Source organism: Hetaerina americana, unplaced genomic scaffold, assembly GCF_022747635.1.
Source record: "Hetaerina americana unplaced genomic scaffold, ioHetAmer1.1.p SCAF_31, whole genome shotgun sequence".
Taxonomy (NCBI): Eukaryota; Metazoa; Arthropoda; class Insecta; order Odonata; family Calopterygidae; genus Hetaerina; species Hetaerina americana.
In genome coordinates, this window is record NW_027286886.1 from 685,861 (window position 1) to 708,817 (window position 22,957).

General features: G+C 42.0%; 1 protein-coding gene across 1 annotated transcript in view; it reads right to left on the reverse strand.

Moving 5' to 3' along the window:
- LOC139691241 (serine/threonine-protein kinase pim-3-like) overlaps window positions 1-22,515 on the reverse strand; it is a 45,847-nt gene extending 23,332 nt beyond the window's left edge. Inside the window, exons 1-2 of the mRNA XM_071588985.1 lie at window positions 22,273-22,515; window positions 22,057-22,156 (exon numbers count right to left, since the gene is read on the reverse strand). Of these exons, the coding sequence (XP_071445086.1) occupies window positions 22,057-22,156; window positions 22,273-22,515 (343 nt within the window). The remainder of the gene's footprint in view (window positions 1-22,056; window positions 22,157-22,272) is intronic.
- Window positions 22,516-22,957: the final 442 nt, after the last annotated feature.

Here is a 22,957-nt window from a genome sequence, read left to right on the forward strand (position 1 = left end):
CGTCGACCTCTTCTCTGCCCTCCACGAACATCTTGTGCCACCGAAAGATCATGTTTCTGGACTTGGCTGACTCCCCGTAAGCCTGGTTAATCATACCGACAGTTTCGGTGGACGATTTCCCAAGCTTTACCGCAAATTTGATGGAATAACGCTGCTCCAAAAACTTCGGCATCGCGTTCCGTGACGTGACGTGGGTCGTTGTTCATTGCAAGAGTGACACAAACACGTTTACTTCTAAGAAAGATACTTAAGCTTTGAACGCCACAGAAATAGACTATCTTACTAAGTCTTATTACAGCATTAATATTGACGTGAGAAATTGGCAAGATAATGATCAGAAGTTTCTCAAAAGTGAGGCCGCGATCAATAGATTTTAAATAAAAATTAAGATTAACTCACCCAAAATGTGAATCTCAAAGAAAGTGAAGTCAAAGCTACCTGGAGATGGAAACCATTGGATGAAAACAAAACCGTGTCATTTGTAAATTAATGGGTTTCGAAATAAAAATATCCTTCCTCTAATGATTGCTTTGTAATCACTTCTGCCAATAAAATCCGTAGCTAAAATTTTTTAACTATCTCCCTTTAGCTCAGAACACGCCACGGGGGTGTGTGACAGGGAAAATTGTGTCATCAGCTATCAAAACCATCTCATGCTTCATTTTGAGTAATGTTGCCAAAGGTTTCCTTTTTGATTTTGATTATAATTCTTATCACGTCGGCCAAGGCGTCGAAACGTTAAAACTTCATTTGTGAGAGCCCTTTCTTTATGTTTCTATATTTTAGAAATTTATATCAGTGTTTACATATACGAGGTGTACCTTATAAGTACCCGGCCTGAACTACAGACGGCGGTAGTTGTTTAAAAATATCACTGCATTAGAAAGTACGCAGTCTAGAAACCATATGCTTCAAGTTTGAAGACGTTACGTTGTTTAGTATTTGCTTTGCCGCCTTCAATAATGAACGTTTTTTGTGAATTTGAGAAAATGGAGGATATTGGTCATCGTTATGTGATACAATACTTTTATTTGAAAGGCCTCAGACCAACCAATATCAAAGCTGAACTGGATTCTACTCTAAGTGAGTCTGCTCCTTCGTGTACATTAGTAAAATATTGGGTAGCAGAGTTTAAACGAGGCCGTACGAGCCGTCTAGACGAGCATCGCATTGGTCGACCAAATGAGGTGACGACTCCAGAAACAGTTAAGAAAATCCACTAAATGATACTGGATGATCGTCGACTGATAGTGCGCGACCTAGCAGACATAGTAGGCATTGCAAAATGTGCGGTACATCGCATATTTACAGAAAATTTGCACATGGGAAAGCTGTGTGTAATATGGGTGCCACGTTAGCTCACTCTCGAGCAAAACCAGTGTCGTGAATATGTTTAAATTGAGTGTTTAGCAAAGTTTTACAACAACAAAGCAGATATTTTGCACCGTTTAATAACCTTGGTTGAAACATGGGTCAATTACTTCACACCCGAGACAAAAGAACAACCAAAACAATGGATTCAATAGGGAGGACCGCCTTCAAAGAAGACGAAGACCGTTTCATCTCCAGGCAAGGTCATGGCGTCGGTTGTTTGGGATGCGCGAGGGGAAAATTTTCATTGACTATCTTGAAAAAGTAAAAACTATCAACGCCGAGCATTAGGCGAACTTATTGCAACGTTTGAGCGAAGGAATCAAGCAAAAGCCGTCGCATTTGTCTAAGAAGAAAGTGTTGTTTAATCAAGACAATGCACCAGCTCACAAATACGTTATTGCAATGGCCAAAATTCAAGAGTTAAAGTTTGAATTGCAGAATCATGCCCCATCCTACTTGCTAGATTTACTCCTTTGGATTAATTCCTGTTCGCAAACCTGAAAAAATGGCGTGGTGGTTAAATGGGTGAATTCTGAATGACTCTTCATTCTCGGGATTCCACCTACACGGTGGCATCCCGAGGATGGAGAGTCATTCATTATCATTTATTTTTCACTGCGAGGGAAATACTTATATTCTAAATACATTCTTCCAAAAAATTTTCCCGAGCGATATTGCCACCGCGTATCTCCAAGAAACAATCCGGACATACTGAACCCATGGCTAATATCTACATCTACATAATACCCCCCAAGCTGCCGCAAGGGCGTGTGACGGGGGGTGTTAGGTTACCACCAAAACAAAATATAACAGTGGACGCACAAGGAATCGTTGAATTGATCAATGAGATTAAATCCTACATATCCCCGGTTCCGAAAATATACCAGCTAGGATGATAAAACATTTAGCTGCTAACATCTCCCCTACCTCGAAGGTATATCTAATAAATCCCTCACCGACTGCGAAGTCCACAGCGGGAATAGAGGTTAGTCCTTGACGCCGCTCATTTCAACAGCATACGAGTAACCTAGGGGGTCCCACGGGAAATTAAAATCGAGCCGTTACTTTTCTTGATTTTTGTTAACGGTTTTAACCGCGAAGGTAAATGGAAATCTTAAACGAATAAAAATCAGCATTTGGCACATGCGGGATTCATGATTAAGTAGTGAAATTTGGGGGGAAATCACCAAGTCGAACAATGATATCTTTTTGCAGAATTCTTGGACACAATGAGAAAAGTAGTTTGGTCCCACATTTCCGCAACATATCCTCAAATGCTTTTCTGTCTTCTTCATCCATTTCTAGTCCCCAAAGGCGCAGACTTAAAGCTGATTTAAAACTCCTCCAGAACACCCTAAACTCGACTATTGATTGTCCTGAAATGCTCTCTCTGTCTTCAACTTCAGGATACCGACTCGATCCACCCGCACCCACCCCCTACTCCATCTGCCTATTCCTAGAATATCTCTCACCAAGCGCTCACCTTTATTTCGCCTCTCCTCCCTTCTAAATTCACTCCCTCACCCTGTTGATCCTTTTAATTAATCAAGAAACAATTTCACCACCCAAGCTTAATCCCACCTTTCAACAAATTAAATTTTTCCCCTGCCCATGCTTGGTTCTCGTTGTTTATTGTTATGCTGTTATTGTATTTTGTCCTCTTTCATGTTTGTTATATTTTTCACTGTAAATTGGCGCCACTGCTGTATGTGAATAATGTTTTAAAATAAATATGTAAAATAACATGAAACTTCGCTTTACAGGTATATTTACCTGTATAACGGTGCCCAGGGTGATAAAGTAAGTCATCCCAGATTTCATCATACGGCGGGCACTAGGGATTTGGAAATTATTAGTAATGACGTCGAAAAAATACTAGTTCATCCGCCCGACTCTCTTCTTTAATCGCCAGACAATGTGTTCTTTCACCCATCTTCCACTTTTTCTCCGCGGGTGTGACTCAGATAATGTGAACTCAAAGGCGGGTAATCTTCCCAGCACCCTCGCCTTTCTCGCTCGCCTCGCCACGATGAATCACTCTTGTGAGCGACTCTGGCCCGGGAGCCGAGATGCCCTTTCCTCACCGTCATCTCTACCGCCACCGACGCTTCATTTCCCGCCCACTCAGGCCAGCCAGCCACCGACCGAGCAAACAGATTGCCTTCCCTCCTCTTCCTCCTAACGCCATTTCCCTCTCCCTCAAAAACTCCCTCACTCCATTCCCCAAGAAAGGCCTCGCATATTCCTTACCTACGACCCGGTCGAATTTCTTGTGTACGTTGAGGAAGGAGAGGGGTGTTTCCCCTGCCGGCTGAGACGAAGAGAACCCTGTGGTGTGGCTAGGAGAGTAACAGCATTGAAGAGGGAAGGGGAAATTGCATCTGACTCCCAACGTCCTCGAGTTGTGGTTGTAGGTCGCCATGAATGGGCATAGAAGTCCATTGCTTGCCTCTTTAGTCGTGCCTGGCGGCGGGGAATGAGATAATTCGGGAGGACGGGGCGGGAACTCTTACAAGGTAAGGTGACGTTTGGTAGGGAGAGAGGCTCTGGGGAAGGGCATATCGAAGGCGGTGATTATCCGCACGTCCACCGGAAGCTGACGCGCCGGCCCTACGCAACATGTACTCCACTCACACACCTTTTTTCGGTTTCGCTTTCGGTTTCACCTTACTTTCTACTTTGAATGCCCGTCGCCGTTTTTAAGCGGTCGTTGATAAGTAGCCGCGAAATGCATTCCATTGCACTCTTCGCGGCTCCTACGATGCACCTAACACTTTTGACCAAAATATTCATTTAGAGTAGATAAAACCTAATTTTTGTCTTTATTTCAATCTTACTGTTAGATACCCCCGCCACACGCCCTTGCGGCAGCTTGCGGGGTATTACGTAGTAGTAAAACTGTCAATAAATGCAATAATACGGGTGGGCATTAGCTATATGTATGCCTGACAGCAATTAATAAATTGAGTATAATTTTTTCGATTTTTTTAAGTAGTAGTAGTTTTAGGGGAGGTGTCAGACAGCTGAGGTCATTTGCGCCATTGGCCCGCATTTTACCGTCCCATCCGACGTACGGCGTACTAACTCAAAGTGCTCTCCAAAAAGCACCTCGAATAGGGTTCAAGATACCACTGAAAATTCATCTGCCGCCGCCAGGATTTGTATCCGGGCCCTCTTGCCATGAAGCCAGTACCTTAGCCACCGTACCACTCTGATCCCCCCAATGTTTTTTAACGCTGAGCTTTTTTTGATTACCTGACCCGACTGGTTCCTTGATATTTCTGTACAAAATTAAATTGAAATTGAATAACAAATCGACTCGCCGATGAGAACTTTTCCGCTCAGTAACTTTATCGAGAGACAAGACCCAGCAGGTAGGATTTCGCATTTTAAATAATTTTGTTGGAGCGAACACTTGGGACGTTTTAACCATTATTCCATGGCAATACACTGATGTCGGGCGAATGATTCATCCCGGCGACGAATCAAATTCACAGAGGAAAAGAGTGCGCAACCGTTGCAAGAATGCTGTCGCGTAGTGCCGATGCAAGGTTCTGCGGCCTTGGCGGGGGAAGAGTCGGCGAGCTTCACCACCAACCACGTGGCCAAGGGATCGAATTCTAGCAACGCTGAGAAGCGTGCAGAATGGAAAGGTGTCCAAGTCTTCTTATTCGAGATGCCACTGCTGACAGGCGGTCGCTGTAGGCGTAGTTTCTTCTATCGTCGCATAGTCTGTGTGTGTCGCTCCCAAGCTCAAGGCGGCTCGCGGGGTATTGAGTAGATGTAGATGGGTGTTAGTTAAAATTGATTTAGCATCAATATATTCGCATGTGTTGGTGTGAATTGGGATGCTTTTGTTTACTCAGCGTGGGTATGAATACTGTTATACGGGTAGTTCCCCAACACATTGTCGTATCTCTGTATCCTCGCGTGGGATATAGACCAAAATTTAAAATTACCCCACGATTCTAGCGGCTGCTTCACCAGTAACTGGCGCCTTGACTTAGGTGGTTAGTGGAAAAAATCGGAAAATAAGATGGAGGCAGTCCAATGGTTCTCTGATTTAACCCCGGACTTTAATACGGACCAGAACAAACTCAAACTTTAAACAAACTTAAACCATAAAAATTGTGTTTCCACCAGGGGGCCCCAGCCCAACTGTGTCGCCTTGAGCGAGTCCCCTACTGTTTCCTTCAACCCTGGGAGTTTCATTAATTCCCTAATTATTATCATGACCTGCGATAGCAGGTTTGGCGAATCAGGTATTCGTTAAGGGTCCATAGCGGTCGCTAACCTCCGTCGTCACTATCATGGGATGCCACTCGCTCCACTTGCACCGTCACATGAAGATATCATGATGCGCGATGATCTACATCTAAATAATACTCCGCAAGCCGCCGCAAGGGTGGCGTGTGGCGGGGGGTGTTAGGTCACCACCCGTAAGAAGGAACAATACCACATGAAAAAAAAGGAATAACACATGATAGGGTCAGGCATTCGTCCATGGTCCACAGCGGCCGCTAGCCTCAATCGGCGCTGTCATGGGACAAACACTCACCGCCATCATTAACAACACTTCCCCCCTTCACCAGAGAAAAACATGGGGAAAAGATTGTTTTCTCGGCACCAAACACGTGCATCTACATCTACATAATACTCCGCAAGCCGCCACAATGGCATGTACTGGGATGTTCGCGGCACTAACCGATAGATATCTGGGGATAAGGATCGTTTAATTCTAGCGCAGGATCTAGATTGCATCAGTAAATGGTGCTCTAAAGGGGGATTGTCATTAATTCTCAAAAAATGCTCGGTGGTAAAATCTTGAAAAGATAAACGGGATATGTTTACAAATTAGCTGGAGTTGACCTAGAAGTAGTTGATACGGTAAAATATCTAAGTGTTACATTCACCAAAGACGTAGGATTAAGATTATATAAGGGCTAAAAGGTTAATAATGGGTTAAAAGGTTAATAAAGGGTTAAAAGGATTTAGGAAGAGCAAATACTGCGAAACACAACTAGGTCTTTTCATTTACGATTTACAAAGATCGGGAGAAAACAACACACAAATCGATGCAGTATTCCTAGATTTCAAAAAAGTCCAACACAATAAACTATTACACAAATTTAAATACTATGGAATCAATGAGAAAATAATTAATTGGATTAGAGACTTCTGATCAAATCGCAAACAAATAGTAGTCATCGATGGATTTTGCTCAATGGATAGACATGTAACTTCGGGCGTCCCCCAGGGAAGTGTAATAGGGCCTCTTCTGTTCTTACTAAACATTAATGACTTAAGCGCACACGTCAGTAGCAATCTGAGGTCTTTTGTTAACGACACAGTGGTATACAGAGAAATAAGGAGCCAATTGGATCGCGGGCTACTCTCTGGAGACGTAGATACAATCGCGGCATGGTGCAAATTTGGGATTAATACTTAATATAGACAAATGCGCAGTTTTGAAATTTTGGAACAAAGGAAGTGGCCAACAGGGCATAAACTACAAAAAAGAGGATTCAGTACTAACTACGGCCAATGAATTTGAATATCAGGGGGTAGTCCTAACACCACGTCTTTCATGGGGAGCACATATCAGGACAATATGCGGATCAGCTTTAAAGAAACTCGGCCTCCCAATAAAACAATTGTAAAACCAATAACACAGTAATCATCCCGAAGGTCGGTTTGGTAGGTGATGATAGAGTTCACCCAGTACTAAGCCTGACGGCGTGTGAAATTCACAAATCAGGGTAGTGGGGGCAGTTCCTTTCCATGTGCCGGTTATGGTTTCCCAGGAAGATTTGGTACCTGAAAAATCACATCACAGGTGCAGGTGCTCAGAGAGGCCTGCCCGGAAATTGAACCCGAGCCCTCGGGTCAGTTGTCCAACGCTCTGTCCTCTGGACGACCGCGACCCATTCTCCAGATAGAACGAAATAATTTTATTTACGAAGAAAAATATCATTTACTGTGGATAGCTGCCGATCTCGGAATGGTATTTGATACATCATTCGCGATATTTTTATTCTCAAAATCATCCGCAACATCTGTGAGGAGCGACAAAAATCCGCAGGTCCAGCCCGCGTCGCTGCGAATATCCGCTGTCCGCTGCGAATATTAAATTCTTTTGATTAGATTTATTCTCCCAAAATTTTAAGAAAAATGGAAACGGCAGGCAATCAACGGAAAGTTGGTCTTCCTAATTCAATTAAAATGATTCACCCGACTAGAAATTTAGCAATAACATTATCTGCCTTTATTTCGTTCATCGCCGGTTTCAATGGTCCAAGCGTTTTTAATTTGACGTCGGAATCATAATATGTATAATTTTTTTGACAGTAACCATTAATATATAATTCATTTGCATTGAATCCAAAATCTAAGGATTATTGTGGTTTTTTTAGGCCTATTCATCAAGGCGTAAAAATGTAAACCATGGTTTTCAATGGGCGATAAAGCTAATGAAGATATGCTGCTGAATATTGATTTCACTTGACTCTCTTCTGTCTGCACATTGAGAGATTACATCTCACGGCGTCTGAGGGCAAGTCTTAATTAACAGTTACCTTTCCGCGGATGTCTGAGCAGTTTTCACGTTCAAAGAGCCCATACCTCCACAAACAGAGGCGTGCTGGCAGGTGTTACCCCGATTCCAGTCGTATTCAATGTCGAATGAAAGGTAATACGACCGGCATTAATGGTCGCGCGGCCTTGAATTGCAACTATTGTGGGCAAAATCCGTATGGTAAAGCTCTACAGTGTTCATCAAGAAATAAGAGAGGGAACGTATATTGTTTCCAATGGACCCAGATGGAATATTGAATCCCAAAAAACGGGCTGATACGCATTATACACGAGAAATAACATTTGGAACACCGCTTACATTGGGAGCATGGCATTTCAGAAGGATTACGCGAAAAATTCTGCTTCTTCTCTGTGACCTATGGTCCATTCGAAATTCAGTGCGCCCATGTGGAAACGCCATTATTATTCTGCTAACTGAAGAAACGGCTCGAACACATCAATGACGTATCCGCATAGAAAAATAACACAATCGGTCAAAACTTCCATAAATTTTTGATTTTAGTATTCTCTCTGACTGCTGGAAGCAAATCACGAAAGTCGATTAAAAGAACACTTCAGCTGCTCGACCCTACGCTCGGTTTTTATGCATGCACGCACTTCAACCCGAGGGGGGGGGCAGCCGCTTTTATCGTGCATACTACACAGCGGAAGAGGGTTGATCGTCTCCCGACGCCGTCTCCTCGAAAACTAATTTGTCGAAGGCCTAACGGAAAGTAACCTGTCGACCAAAAGCGAGAAGAACACATTCAATGTGTGAAAGGGGTTAAAAAGCGAAGTAATGTGGGTTATGTCCACCCAAAATATAAGCGTTCAGCGCTTCGACTAATCGCTTTGATCGGGTAAAATAAGCAACGTACCTATGTGAATCCTTTTATTCCACTTTGATATTCATGAAATCGTGCTTCCGCACAGCGTACTTCCACTTAAAAATTCGTGAAATCCAAACAGCGATCAGTATTAACTAAACAGTATCTGAAAGAATTACTGAGAAGTGATTGTAACTTCAGTGAGTTAAAATTAGGTAACTACTCTTAGAAATTTTAGCCTAGTGTATACAGGTTAGCTTTTGTCGGGCACTCGGTTGTAAAATTACGATGGCTGCATCTAACTGTTCTCTTGCCATGATCGACGGCACTGTTGAAAGCGAAAGCTTCTTTTACATTGGTTCGGAAAAAAACGAGTTTAATGATGACACTAAAGGAATTATAATGGCCCCACTCTACTTAGGTAGGTCAGACCACAAAGATAAAATAAGGGAGATGGATTCCAATACAAATAGATACAAATACTCATTCTCTGCCCAAACAATCAGAAATCATTGGTAAGAAACCGAATTCACTTCAGTAATGTTGAAAACATTTCATTTACAATGCATAAAAAAATTAAATATCGCAAAGTTATCAGGCATATTTGTACGTGCATGTGTATGTTAGTTGGTAGTTTGAGTGTTTGCATGTTAGTGGGGTGTAAGGGTTTTGCATGAATGTATGCCATGTTTTGTTTGTGGATTGTATATATTTGTGGCTTTTGCATGCGGTTTTTTTCTTAAGTATGGGTGGTATCCTACATCTACTTAACACCCCCGCACGCCCTTGCGGTGGCTTGTGGGGTGTTAAGTAGATGTAGGTGTAGTCAGGAATTGTCATTAATGAAGCGAATGAATTCTTATTCTTTTGTTGTCAAAAATTTCTTAGTACAATATTAATATTAGACAATATAGCTGTACAATAAGCGGTATATTATTATTATAGTATTTAATATTTGCCATGATTGATTATAGTAGTGACCATTTTAAATATTTCTTGGTATCCCTCGTGATTCCTGACATTTTGGCAGGCCAGACTGATTATTTCATTCGATTTATGCAACCAGATACAAGAGCATATATCTCCGTCCTGCTAAAAATAGAACTTCATTGCATGTTCGTATACACATTTACGAAGGCAGAAGGAGAAGAGAAAATGGCTTCGGAACAGGGCACAGGGCATGTGTATTTATTTACCACGCATCTAGCTTTCTGCGACGTTTGGTTGGTGGAATTTGGTAGTCAAACATAATGATTAATTCAGAAAACTGTTTATCAAAGCAAAGTCAATCACATGCATTGGAAATGATACACTTATTTTGCAGAGACCCATCTCGAACCTTCGTTGTCTCCGCCTTACCCCCGTGAAAATTGTCTTCGGCCGCTTCACTCCCATCTCCGAAGTAAGTGCCCCGATATATGAGAACTTATGGATAAAGTATGTCAAATGACCCCGGGGATCAGGTTGACCCGGTGGCTATAGGGTAATTCCTGTACCCCACCTTGAGGGCCCGGGTTCCATTTTAGATGCATTCCAATCTCTACTTGGGGTATTTTGTGGAGAGCACTTCAAGGAGAGCACGCCGTCCATCGGATTGGACGTTGAACTGTGTGACCCCTTGGCCTCTATCGTAAAGAGTGTGCTAATTAAGATACTACGTTTATCTCCATTTTTTCCCTATCCCCGTAACAAACTAGCATTCATCCCTAATGGCGGTAATTACCTCAGCTGTCGGTCGCCGCCTCTGACCAGTACGGCTACTACCTTTAAGGTTGTATAGAAAAATTAATTACTAACTGTGGTGCTCTGAACAGAATTGAGTGTTTTACATAGTTATGAGGGGAATGGATTCGATTTATTTCTTTCTACCCTCGGCAGAGTATTTTTTATTCATATTCCCATCCCTCCCCAAGGACTTCGGTGGTCAATGATTGAATCTTCTAAAAATTAGAGGAGGGATTTTTTTCAGTTTCGTCACTGTTGAAAAATTAAAAGAAAATACCATCGTTAGCATCCCACCTTCATGCATGCCTCAGAGTATCCGAAAATTAAGTTGACTAAACACATTTGAATTCTTTAATAGGGATATTCAAAAGAAAAGTGATTCAGATAAGCAAGAAAGTTAGATTGTCAGCAGCTAAAGACAGGTAGAGCGCTAATACTTTATAAAGAGCAAACATTATTAGGGTGGAACGTGTTAATCTATAATATTGCACATTTAGGTTATCAATGGGCATGGTGGGGGAGGAGAGGGGATTGCTGGGATAGACCCTGAGGTGGTAGGAAAATTGGAAGTAGAGCATTTTAAGTTCGGAATGGAACGTTGAAGACTGTGAAATAGTGAGGAGATGGTCAGGGGAGCGAGGTGGGAAAGAAAAGGGTTGGCTGGGCTTGGGGAGGAAGGAAGTAGACGGAAGTGGGAAACAAATTAATGCATGTACTCAACAGTTTTAGGCTTTACTTCTTGGAGGTAATGATTGATTGATATCCATATTAATTTAATGCAGTTTGGGGTGACTTGGTGCCTCTTGTTGGACGAAACTATGGAAATATTTTTAGTCTGTGCCCATCTAAAACCTACCATAAGACCTACAAAGAGCACTTGTGCCCTACATGGGAATAAAAACGTGACAATGGTGTTAGTTGGCCAGCACGCTGCCCGCAGAAATTAATGACTGCGTAACATGGAAAGAGATAGGGTATATATGGGTTAGTTGAGCTTTGAGAAACCATTGGAGGAGAATTTCGTTGAATATTTGGTGGAAAATTGGGCACTGTAGTGTGCATTACCTGGAATAAGAATAAGAGAAAAATGAGAGGTGTTTTTTCTCTTTCAGAGCCTTAGATTTTCTACGAAATGCCTCATTCTGAGCTGCAGGAAAAAGAGGAGAGCCGCCCAGGGGCCCATCGAACTTGGAAGCAGAGAATATGTGCTCCACTTACCCCTTTCTACTGGTTTCATTGAGCAGTCCGTTACCATTGATAATTGATGTGATTGATTGACACTATTTAACTTATCTTTCGTACAGATTAAATAATTTTAATTCAACGTAACTAGTTTGTCTACTTAATTGAACCCGCGGAGCATCTCCTGACCCAAAGGAGCTCCAGATATAGTGCCTTTGATGCGTGCATAAGTTATATTCAGCCTCGAAGGTCACCTCAAACACTCGTAAGTACTTTCGCGCGTGCAATGCCATTACATTAGACCTGGACCCATTGACCAAGTTTCAAATTTTAAATTAATTTACATGTTTTGTTTTGAATTCATTTACACTTGGTGTAATTCCAATTGGCAGTGGAGCTGATAGATGAAAACTTTGTCAAAGAGTATTTAAAAATCCAACGAGAAATAATTTGATCTTCATTGAAAGACACACACTCTGCTCATCATTTTGGCTATGTCAAATGTCTGTTTAACAAGAGATTCTTGTACACATGTATATTTCATCAATATTGGCCCTAAAATAAAGGTTTAGAATAAACAAAACCAATAAAATTACATAAAAAATTATTATTGCATGAATATTTGGAAAAGTGTATGGTTTTCCATTTCCAAAATTAACTTAATATGCATGATCCAAAAGCTCTAAATAAATTGGAACGCACGTCTAGTATTATCAGATTATAATGAATGAATAACTGATTGTAGCACTTTTCCACTTGATAAAGTTTTTTATTTTACGACCGGGTTTCGATGTATTACATCATCATCACCTGATGATGATGTAATACATGGAAACCCGGTTGTAAAATAAAAATAAAATATCAAGTGGAAAAGTGCTACGGTTAGTTATTCATTATGTTTGTCTTCCACCACATCACGCCTGAAGCTACTCAATTTGTTATTAGATTATCATCTGAGTTTTGATATTCACGACCGAATATGGAAATATTCAACAAATTTAATTGAGCTAGCGTAATTTTGATGGACCAAGGGATGCGTGAATTCATTGTAGCAGTCCAAGCACCGGTACGAGACAACATTTTGCACATTTAGCACGGTTTACGAAATAAGAAGTAATAGCAAAGGGATGACATCTCATGTCCCACGGTGAAAAATAGTAACAAAAATTTTGTTAATATTTACCTCAGGTATCTATTCAAATGAAATAATGGGTAGTTTAAATTTGCAAGGGTGACTTGGTACAAATTTGTTGCTGATGATTACGCATGTCGGTGAAGCATTTTGTACCTTAAAGCAATTTAGGTGGAAAATTTCAAAATCTTCAACATTGATACTAAATACTTCTACGAAGTAAAGACTGAAGCCATAGAGTATATTTGCAAGGGTGACTTCCATTCCGCATAATATCTTTTTTCAAGATTTTTAAATTGCTTTGAGCCCCACCAATTATTAATAAATTTCACCCATCTATATTTCATCCTGGGACATCCTGGGACTAATGGCATGGAAGGGATGTGAATTTGGTCTTATAATTTCGGAGAATAAAATGTGTTCGTACTAGTATTGTGAGAATGAAAATTATGCGTTGTCATTATTATTTCCGTAATTTTTCTTGTTCACTTTGGAAAAAATCTTATGGATGGTAATCAATAAGACTGCGGCGGCCTGCGGGGTGTAATGTATACAGACGAGATATGTAGATATATAGACGAGATGTAGATGAAGACAGTTTTTCAAAGTTCCTATATTATATAATGAATAACTCTTGACCCTTGGTAGTTTAAATTGCATCATGATCTGTCAGCAAATTCAATGGAATTATCGGTTTCACCCAGCCGTGATGCACGAACGCTCGGAGTCTCAGAGTTTAATTGGCACTTGAATGCGCTCAAAGATGGATCACTTCCATTTTAAACACTACGGCGGCTTGAGAACATAAAACTAATAAGTAATACCAATATCCTTGAAGACTTTCTGTCAGAGCGGGACCAGAGGGTAGTCCTTAAAGGCGCTAGTTCCAACAGCGTACGAGTGACCTCGGGGGTACCTCAGGGAAGTGTAATCGGACCGTTGCTTCTCTTGATTTTTGCTAACGACTTGAACCGCGAAGTGAAAAGTAAGATAAGGATGTTCGTGGTTACACGGTGATTTGTTGGGAGATATCTTGGGGTGAGGATCGTTAAATACTAGCGTAGGAGCTGCATTTATCTTTGAAATGTCGACTCTCTCCCTGTCTCTTGGCGAGGGATGACGTGTTCCAGCTCGCTGTTGAGAACAGGTTTGACCATGCCTGGGCTTACCTGCGTGCCTGCAGTTGCGTCTGTGCCTCTGCACTGATTGTTCCTAATTAAAGTGTGGTGTGTTGTTACCTTGGTATTATGAAGCTATTTAGTTTAGTTCGTTGTTGTGTTGTTTGTGGTTAGTTTTTAATAGTGCTGTGGTAATGTTAGTGGTTTCTTATTGTCTTGTAGCTTATTTTTTCCTGGTAGAAAATAATCCATTCTCTTGATTTCGCCCCAAAAAAGGCGAATAACTATCTATCTCCTAGGATTAGTCATTGGTGTATACTCCCTTCCTTTTTATTTTCCAGGGATTAGCCGCCTAAGCTTCAGAATCAATTACAAAGCAGATTCAAATGATACCATTCATAGTACCTCCATGTAGAATACTTTTGCGTAGTATATTTATGTTAAACTTTTAAAACCTCATTTATTAAACTAGGATCGCTTCAACTAGGCCGCATGTTGCCATGCTCAAAAACTTCGGTGTTTGCGCGGCTCTTAATTGTCGCATCGCCACATAAGAAAGAATGGTGCGGGAGTTCCGATCAAAGATACGTCCGCCGGATGACGATAAAGCTAAGGGCGAATATTCGAAAGACCGCTACACCGAAAAGTATGCTTGGGTTCGCCCAAGTACTCTTATGTAGCTGAGCGATCAATGACCTATTTCGTAGTTTATATCCTGTTCGCCGCATCCTTTGTTCGAAAATTTCAAAACTGCGCAATTATCAAGCGTTAATCCCCATTTATTGCACCATTCCGAGATTGTGTCTAGGTCTCTAGAGAGTAGCTCGCGATCTAGTTGCCTCTTTATTTCCCTGCATACCACCGTGTCGTCAACAAATAACCTCAGATTACTACCAACGTGTGTACTTAAGTCATTAATGTATATTAAGAACAGAAGAGGCCCTATTACACTTCCCTGGGGGACGCCCGAAGTTACATCTCTATCCGTTGAGCACAACCCATCTATGACTACTATTTGTTTGCGATTTGACAAGAAGTCTTGAATCCAATTAATTATATTCTCATTGATTCCATAGTATTTAAGTTTATGTAACTGTTTATTCTGTGGCACTTTGTCGAAGGCTTTTTTGAAATCGAGGAATACTCCACCGACTTGCGTTGTTTTCTCCCGATCTAAGTATATCGGGAATGAAGAGACCAAGTTGTGTGTTCGCAAGATCTGCTTTTCTTCATCCATGCTGGTTGTGGATTAGTATTTTCCTACTATTAAGAAATCTCATAATATTAGTGACAATGATGTGTTTCAATATTTTACAAGAGATCGATTCTAAGGAAATGAGTCGGTAATTGTTTGGTTTATCCCTATTGCCGCCTTTATAGATGGGAGTTATATGGGCTAGCTTCCAGTTGCGAGGTACTGAGCCTTCTTGTATCGATTTTAGAAAAACAATATGTAAAAACGGGGCAATGTCTCCAGCTAATTCCTTTAGTATTCTAGTAGGTATTTCTTCTGGACCAGGTGCCTCGTGTCCTTTTATACTACGGAGCCGATGTGCTATTCCCTGCTTGGTCAGTGTAAGATCGCTCATGTATTTGTATTTTTGTTGTAGACGCACTGGAAAAAATTGTTTAAAATATTTGCCTTTTTCACACTATTTGTAATGATTTCTCCGTTCTCCGTCTTCAAAGAATGTACAGTTGGACATTTACCCTGTATTTCCCAAACGTAGGACCAGAATGACTTTGGATTTTCCTCAAGATATTCGCTTAGCATTTTAGATTTAATAGAGTGTAGTGCTGTGCGCATGATACTTTTCGTCTGAATACGACATTCTTTTAGTTTCTGTTTGGTTGTATTCACATAAACTATATCGTCTCTTTTTGAACTCTTTTTGAAATTTGACTGTAGCTTTCTTTGCCTTATTAATGCCGATATGACTTCCCCGTTGTACCACCTAGGTTCCTTACTGTCGCATTTCTACATCTACATCTACTTAATACCCCGCAAGCCGCCGCAAGGGCGTGTGGCAGGGGGTGTTAGGACACCACCCGTAATTTAGAAAAGAAAAAAAAACCGCATGCAAGAATCACAAATTCATACATCCACAAAAAAACTTTGAGTTTGGATGGGATGTACGACTTAATTTCTTCGCGTAAAATATTTAGGAAATATTTCCAAGTGTTCTCTGTATTGGTTGTCAGTGTTTTTGTCTTGTATTCCGGTAATTCTATTTTTAAATATTCTCGTAGTCCGTTACAATTTGCCTTGTTGTATAGGTATATTTTACGCTTTTCTTTGTTTATTTTAGCGAACTCAGTTTTTAACTCTACAAATGTAGCCCTATGGTCACTGATTCCGTCTATTATTTCAATGTTAGTAATAATTTCGAGCTGAGAAGTCGCAAAGATATCTAGTATGCTTTGGCCCCGTTTTGGTGATTTAACAATTTGTTCTAAGTAGTGTTTTGTGAATATATGAAGGAGTTCTTGGCTTGAATCTCTATTTTCGGCAGATTTTCCTACGCAGCACGTGTCCTAGTCAAATGACGGTAGATTTGTATCACCAGCGATTATAATAATACTGTTGCTATATCTGCTGCTGAGAGTGGATATTTGGTCGTCGAGCTTGTGTAGAACATCTGTGTTAGAATCCGGGGGTCTGTAAAATGAACACATGTATAGGCTCTTGCCGTTGTAGTCCTTAATGTTGCACCAAACGTTTTCTATGTGTTTACGTCGCATTCGTATCGTTGGCTACTAAGATGTGACTTTACTGCAATGAATACTCCCCCACCAAATCTATTTGGTCTATCCCTTCTGTAAATTGTGAAATCGCACGGAAAAACCTCATAGTTTGCTGTATCTCCCGTGAGCCAACTTTCCGTTCCAACTACTATGTCTGCGTTTGTACTGATAAAAATATGTTTAAAGCCCGATATTTTGTTTCTAATGCTACGGCAGTTTAATGCTATAATTTTAATTTGGTCAATTACTTTATGTTTTTCGGTTTTATGTACGCTCAAAAAAGTGTTTTGAGACGATTCGTGGTTAACAGAGGCAAAAGAATTACATTTACTCGCGTTGCTACCTTTTATGTATTTAGAGGCACCAATTTTATTAACTTTACGTGGGTTATATGTTGTTTTAACGCAAGTGTTTGTTTTTTCAATTTTTTGGGGGATTTGAAAGGCATAACCTTATCTGAATTGACAAAAAGCGCTGGATTCTACTCTATTTATCCCAATATATGACCTACGCTCTTGCCTACCAGCTATGCTAAACCCTCGAAACGTGTTCGTGTAACCTACGCGCTACCAACTGCGATTCCTCGGCAGTATAATGGACCCCGGAGCGATTGAGGGGTACCCGACACGATGAGAGTACAGGCCTCAGATCAACGAAGTCCGCTCCGATTCCCCGGCAAAATCCCAGCAATCTCTGATTTAAACCCTCAATTCGGCTCCAAACGAGGCTTCCGCGGTCTATACGCGGCACAATACTACATATACTTAATTTAATTGGAACCTTCAACTCTGCCTCGACTCGTTTCACCTTCGAGTGCATCTCCTTAAAGGAGCGCAGGATCTCTTCAGATCCACGTTCCGAGGCGTCGTTTGTCCCGACATGAGCCCCAATGCGTAGCTTGGAGTAGCCCGTATTATTGACGGCCGCCTTCACCGCCCGCGTCGCCTGGGTTATCCCGCTGCCTGGTATACACCAGGACAACAAGAATCCAACATCTCCCTCCTGTTGGACTCTGCGGCGCCGCGGATTCATTATACGCCGGACATTGGAACTGCCTAATATAACGGTTCCCTCCCTTCCCGACCGCTGATGCCTTACCCTAGGCAATGCCCTCGGAGTAGGGGTAGGGGCTGCAGGTACGATGGTGCTGTCATCCGACAGCACCTGGTACCTATTGCAGACGGGGATGGTATCTGCCTTCGCAGAGTCCAATCCTCGCCGCAGCGTTACCTTCCCCTTGCCCCGAGAGACGACGCTCCAATCGTCCGACCTACTGACGTGAGAAACTCCTTTGTTGAGAGATGGGACACGAGGTAAGTCTAGAATTGCCCAGCCACGTGTAGCATTCGGACGAATCCGTGCATCCCTATGGGCGTGGCGGGTTTTCATATTTCCACCCCGAGCACCATCTCTCCTGAGGGGAGCCCTCCCGCCGGCGATCTCCGATCGAATCTGCCGCACCATCCTCTCCAGCATGACGACACGAGCCCTTAAAGCCGCGCATTCGCCAGTGCCTTCGAGCATGGCAACAGGGGGCCTAGATGAAGCCATCCTAATTTAACCACCGAGTTTCCAACAAAAGCTAACCTGTATACACTATGCTAAAATTCCTAAGAGGGGTTAGCTAAATTTAGCTCACTCGATAAGTTACGCTTTGGAATGGAATATGAAGCCTAAGCGGGAAAAAACGATGCTTGAGTAAGGTCTGGTTTTCAGAGGACAAAAAAAAGATAGTAAACAAAAGGAAAGCACTCACCGATCAGAGTCGAAGGACAAAAACCACCACAATCCACTAAAATAAACTACTACTACAACACACTACAAATAACAAACCACATACAAACGAAAACTATATAAACGAAGCAACGTATACTTTGACACTACACTACACTTCACTAAATCCAAAAGCACCACGAAAAAAGCTGGCAGGCAGCCTATGGTGGGTCAAACGGTTATCAGGAGCGCTCAGTAGACAGGTCCGCTCAGGTTGAGGACCAGAAAGAGAATGATACTTGGTTGATTGGATAACAGGAAGATACACCAAGTATTTTCTTAGTTAATATTATAAAATATACATTGTCTGCTTTCAACAATACTTTTATAGCCTCGAAATTCTCTCCTCCTGGTCTTGTTCCTTTATCCAATCGGTAAATGCTAATACCACGCCTTTCATGGGGAGCACATATCAGGATAATATGCGAATCCGCTTAAAAGAAACTCGGTTTCATAAAACGGATGGTTGGGAAATTTGATGAGAAAGTTAATGAGATGTGTTATTTTGCTCTACTTAGACCTCGATAGGAATATGCTGCAAGTATTTAGGATCCTTGGGAGAAAATTTGGCAAAAAGAATTACATTATAAGTCCCGCAAAAATCTGCCAGGTTCGTTAAAAGGTTTTACAATAAGAACACAAGTGTAACGGATCTCTTATGGGATATAGGATGGGAGCCACTTGAGATACGTAGAGAACAAGCGAGACTCAGACTTGAAGAAAGATTCAGAAGAAACGAGTTGAACAATGACTCTGAAGGCGTTATTATGACCACACACTACAAAAGTAAATCAGACCGCTAATAAGTAAGATAGATTCCAGTGCAGATAGATACAATAACTCATTCTTTCCCCGAACAATTAGGAATCATAATGGTAAGACACCTTCACGTTAGAAATATTGAAAACATTTTATTGAGGTTGCAACTTTACAAGTTGGAGCAAAATTAAATATTGCAAATACATCAGGTAAACGAGGTCTGTTAGAAAAGTACTGCGAATTTTGAATTTCCGCGGGCTACATACAGTATATTTGATTTTGGATTTTTTGTGACGTAATGTTGCTACTTATGTCTCTCACTTATGCCGAAAAGTTCGGATATTTTAAATGTTCTGTTAATTTTGGACAGCTGTTTTGCTTGGAAATGTTTTGGCTTATCTTCGATTTTTGCCTGTTCAAAAAAATGGATCAAAGAATCTGGATAAAATTTTGTGTGAAAAACGAAATTAAGTTCGCGGACGCATTCCAAATGTTGACTATGGAGGAGCTACCATGGACCGAAGCAACGTTTATCGGTGGTATAAAATGTACTCAGAGGGCCGAGAAGATGTGAACGACGAAGAGCGTGCCGGACGCCCAAGCACGTCAACAACAGACAAAACATTGATGAAGTGAAGAAAATAGTATTGGCCAATCGCCGAATCACCTTTAGAGAAGTTGCTCTAGAGTTTGGTCGAATGTGACAGTTTTGCTTACAGTTTTCTTCGACTGCAGGGGCTTGGTACATCATAAGTTCTAGCCACAGGGTAGAGCGGTAAATAAGGAATATTACCAGCAAGTTATCATAAAATTACCCTACCTTCACGTCCGCTGACATCTACCCCTGGGTAGCGCTATCAGAGAAGGGGGAGGGTCAATAGGTACGTTTGTACTGCCATCGGAGCGCTTGGTACCTGTTGAAGACGGGGATGGGAACTACCTCCGCAGACTCCAATCCTCACCGTAGCGTTACCTTCCCCTTATCTCGAGAAACCAACCTCCGATCGTCCAATTTACGGAGGGTAGACACTCCATTTGGAGATCGGACATGAGGTAGGTCTAATATCGCCCAAACACCTGCAGCATTCTGGAGAATCCTTGCAGTTTTTTTAGCGTGGCCGGTTTTGGAATTCCTAACCCAAGCATCACTTTCTTTGCAAGAAAAATTTCGCCATCCCATTTCGGTCGTATTTGCCGCACCATTCTCACCAACGTGGCGTTACGAGCCCTTAACAATAACGACAAGTAACTATGGATATCCAATAAGATTACCATCACACTATTCAAAACTTGCAACAGAAAACACAAAAGCTAACTAAACAAAATTACTTCCAAAGATATTTGTTAACTGTACACAATCTGGTAAGGAAAATGCTCGCACAAAATTTTCCCCCAAAAGAGGATAACTGCAGGCACGCAGGCTGGCTTAGGTGAGGTGAAACTGGTTTTTGGGAGCGAATTGAAAACACGCCCGCTCTGGTCGAGAGGCAGTAAGAGAGAAAATGCATGCATAGCATGGTGACGTTAGGGAGAAGTAATTCAAGGTGTTTAGTTAACGTAAATATCGTTTTTTTCTATAAAATATGTTTTATTTATGATTTAATTCCAAAACGATTTTTACTTTCCGATCGCCCCTCGCATAAGTTGGACGCGCAAACTGTGCAGGGGAGATTTCTACAAGCTGGGGCGATTCCTGTTCTATCGCGGAAAAATATGAATATTGGTCAAATTATGTAGCTATGAATACGCTCGTCTTACTACGCGGTTACAGCGTAGTGAGCCGAGCGTGCCGCGTAACGCGGTCACGTGTCCAGTTGGTGTCCCGTATTTGGCCATATGATGACTTAGTGAACGCGTTGGTAGAGCTATGCAGAGCTGGCTTCCATTTTCTTATATCTGAAGCTCTAGCGCACATAGGCACTTTGTTCCATTTACAAACAATCGGTAATTTTTTTCATTGTTACTTAATAACTTTAAGGGACATTTAATATCGAATTACATTTTTGAACTGTTAAAAATTGAGGAAACGGGTACCTGCTCACACTAATGACTCTCAAGAGGTATTTCCGTTTTGCAAAACTTAAACTAGCACTACAAATTTAATGTAATAATTACATGGACTAAAAACCTTCTAATTCAGCGCGGCGCTAGTAATCTGTTCAACCGTCAACCTTTGCGATTTCGTATAAATTGCATTTTCCGAACATCAGTTTTTTAACCTATCATTAGTAATATATCAGCCAGCATAGAAACTTTTAATTTTTCATACATGGCCACTACTTACAGGTTCGGCCCCGCTGTGCGGCAGTGGGATATGAAGGGAGCGGCTTAAAGGGGCCATTCGGCGTCAGTACGTCTCTCCGAGGTTCCTAAAATCGATCGGAAGTTGGACGGAAGAGGTTTTACTTTACTCGCTCGAGTCTGAGGCATCCGCCGCCTTAGAAGGGGAATGGAGGGGAAGAAACTAGGGTGGCGAGTGTGCAAGGGGATGCCTTGCCGCGGCGGCGGTGCAAGAGAGGAGAGAGGTTGGTTGGAGTTGGAGCGGGGAAGCGGGCCGGCGGTCGTTTCACGAGCGGAAAACGGGTCACGCAGACCCCTTATGTCTGACATCCCCTTTCGCCAAGCCCCGGGCTCGCCGATCAATAATATCCCGCCCGCGCGTCTAGCCGTCTGGCCTCACTCCTAGACCTCCCCCCCACCACACCGTGGCACACGATGTGCCGTGGCACCCACTACTCGGGCATAACCAGGGCAGGGTTAATTCCGCGCGCACTCATTTCTCCTCCCATCGACCGCCTCGCCAATCCAGCCACCAGCGACCCACAACAAAACTTAAAAACAAACTCACCGTCAAAATCTGTGTAGAGGCCGTCTCTCAGGAACGTCCCGGAGCCAAAATCAATCAGCTTCAGGGAGCTTGTCTTCAGATCCACCAAAATGTTTTCGTCCTGACACAACAAGAGACAAAGTACATTAAAACGTGCTCCCGACGGAATACTGAATACGCCCATTAACGCTCATTTGCGCGAAAACAAGGGCACAAGGAAACAGTCAAAACATTTACCTTAATATCCCTGTGGATGACTCCAGCCTTGTGGCACTGCATGACAGTCTCCACAACCTGGATGAAGAAGGCTCGGGCCACGCTCTCTTCCAATGTCCCCTTCTCAGTTATAAAATCAAAAAGATCCTTCACAGATTCTGGTCTTTCCATGACGATAATGGAAGAGTTCTGGCGCTCGTAGTAGTCCAAGAGCTTGATAACTCTCGGTATGTGGGATACCTTCCGTAACAGGCAAACCTCCATGGGCACAAGCTGGTCTTCGACCTTGATAGAAACTTGTCAGTGAACCACTCATAAACAAAGGAGGAATCTTAACAATGAATGGGAGATAGAATAGCTCCTTGCCTCAGACCAATCTGATACTCAATATTTGTTCACCATTTTCATGGCCACCTGAAAAATGTAATATTAATCCGTCAATAAATTTTTTAATCAATTCAAAAAAATTGAACTAATTTCGGACCCATTTTGGCATTGGAGTTACGGCTTTGACTGCTCGACTTTCGTATGATTAAAGTTTGTCGAGAGCATGGGCAAACTGATATTTGTGTAAAGGCAACATGATTTGGTTTTGCATGGGGTTTTATTCTAGTTAACGGGTAGTGATCTAACACCACTCATCACATGCTCTTATGTTGACCTCTTATGATGACTTGCGGGGCAATGCGGGGCAGTATAAATAAAA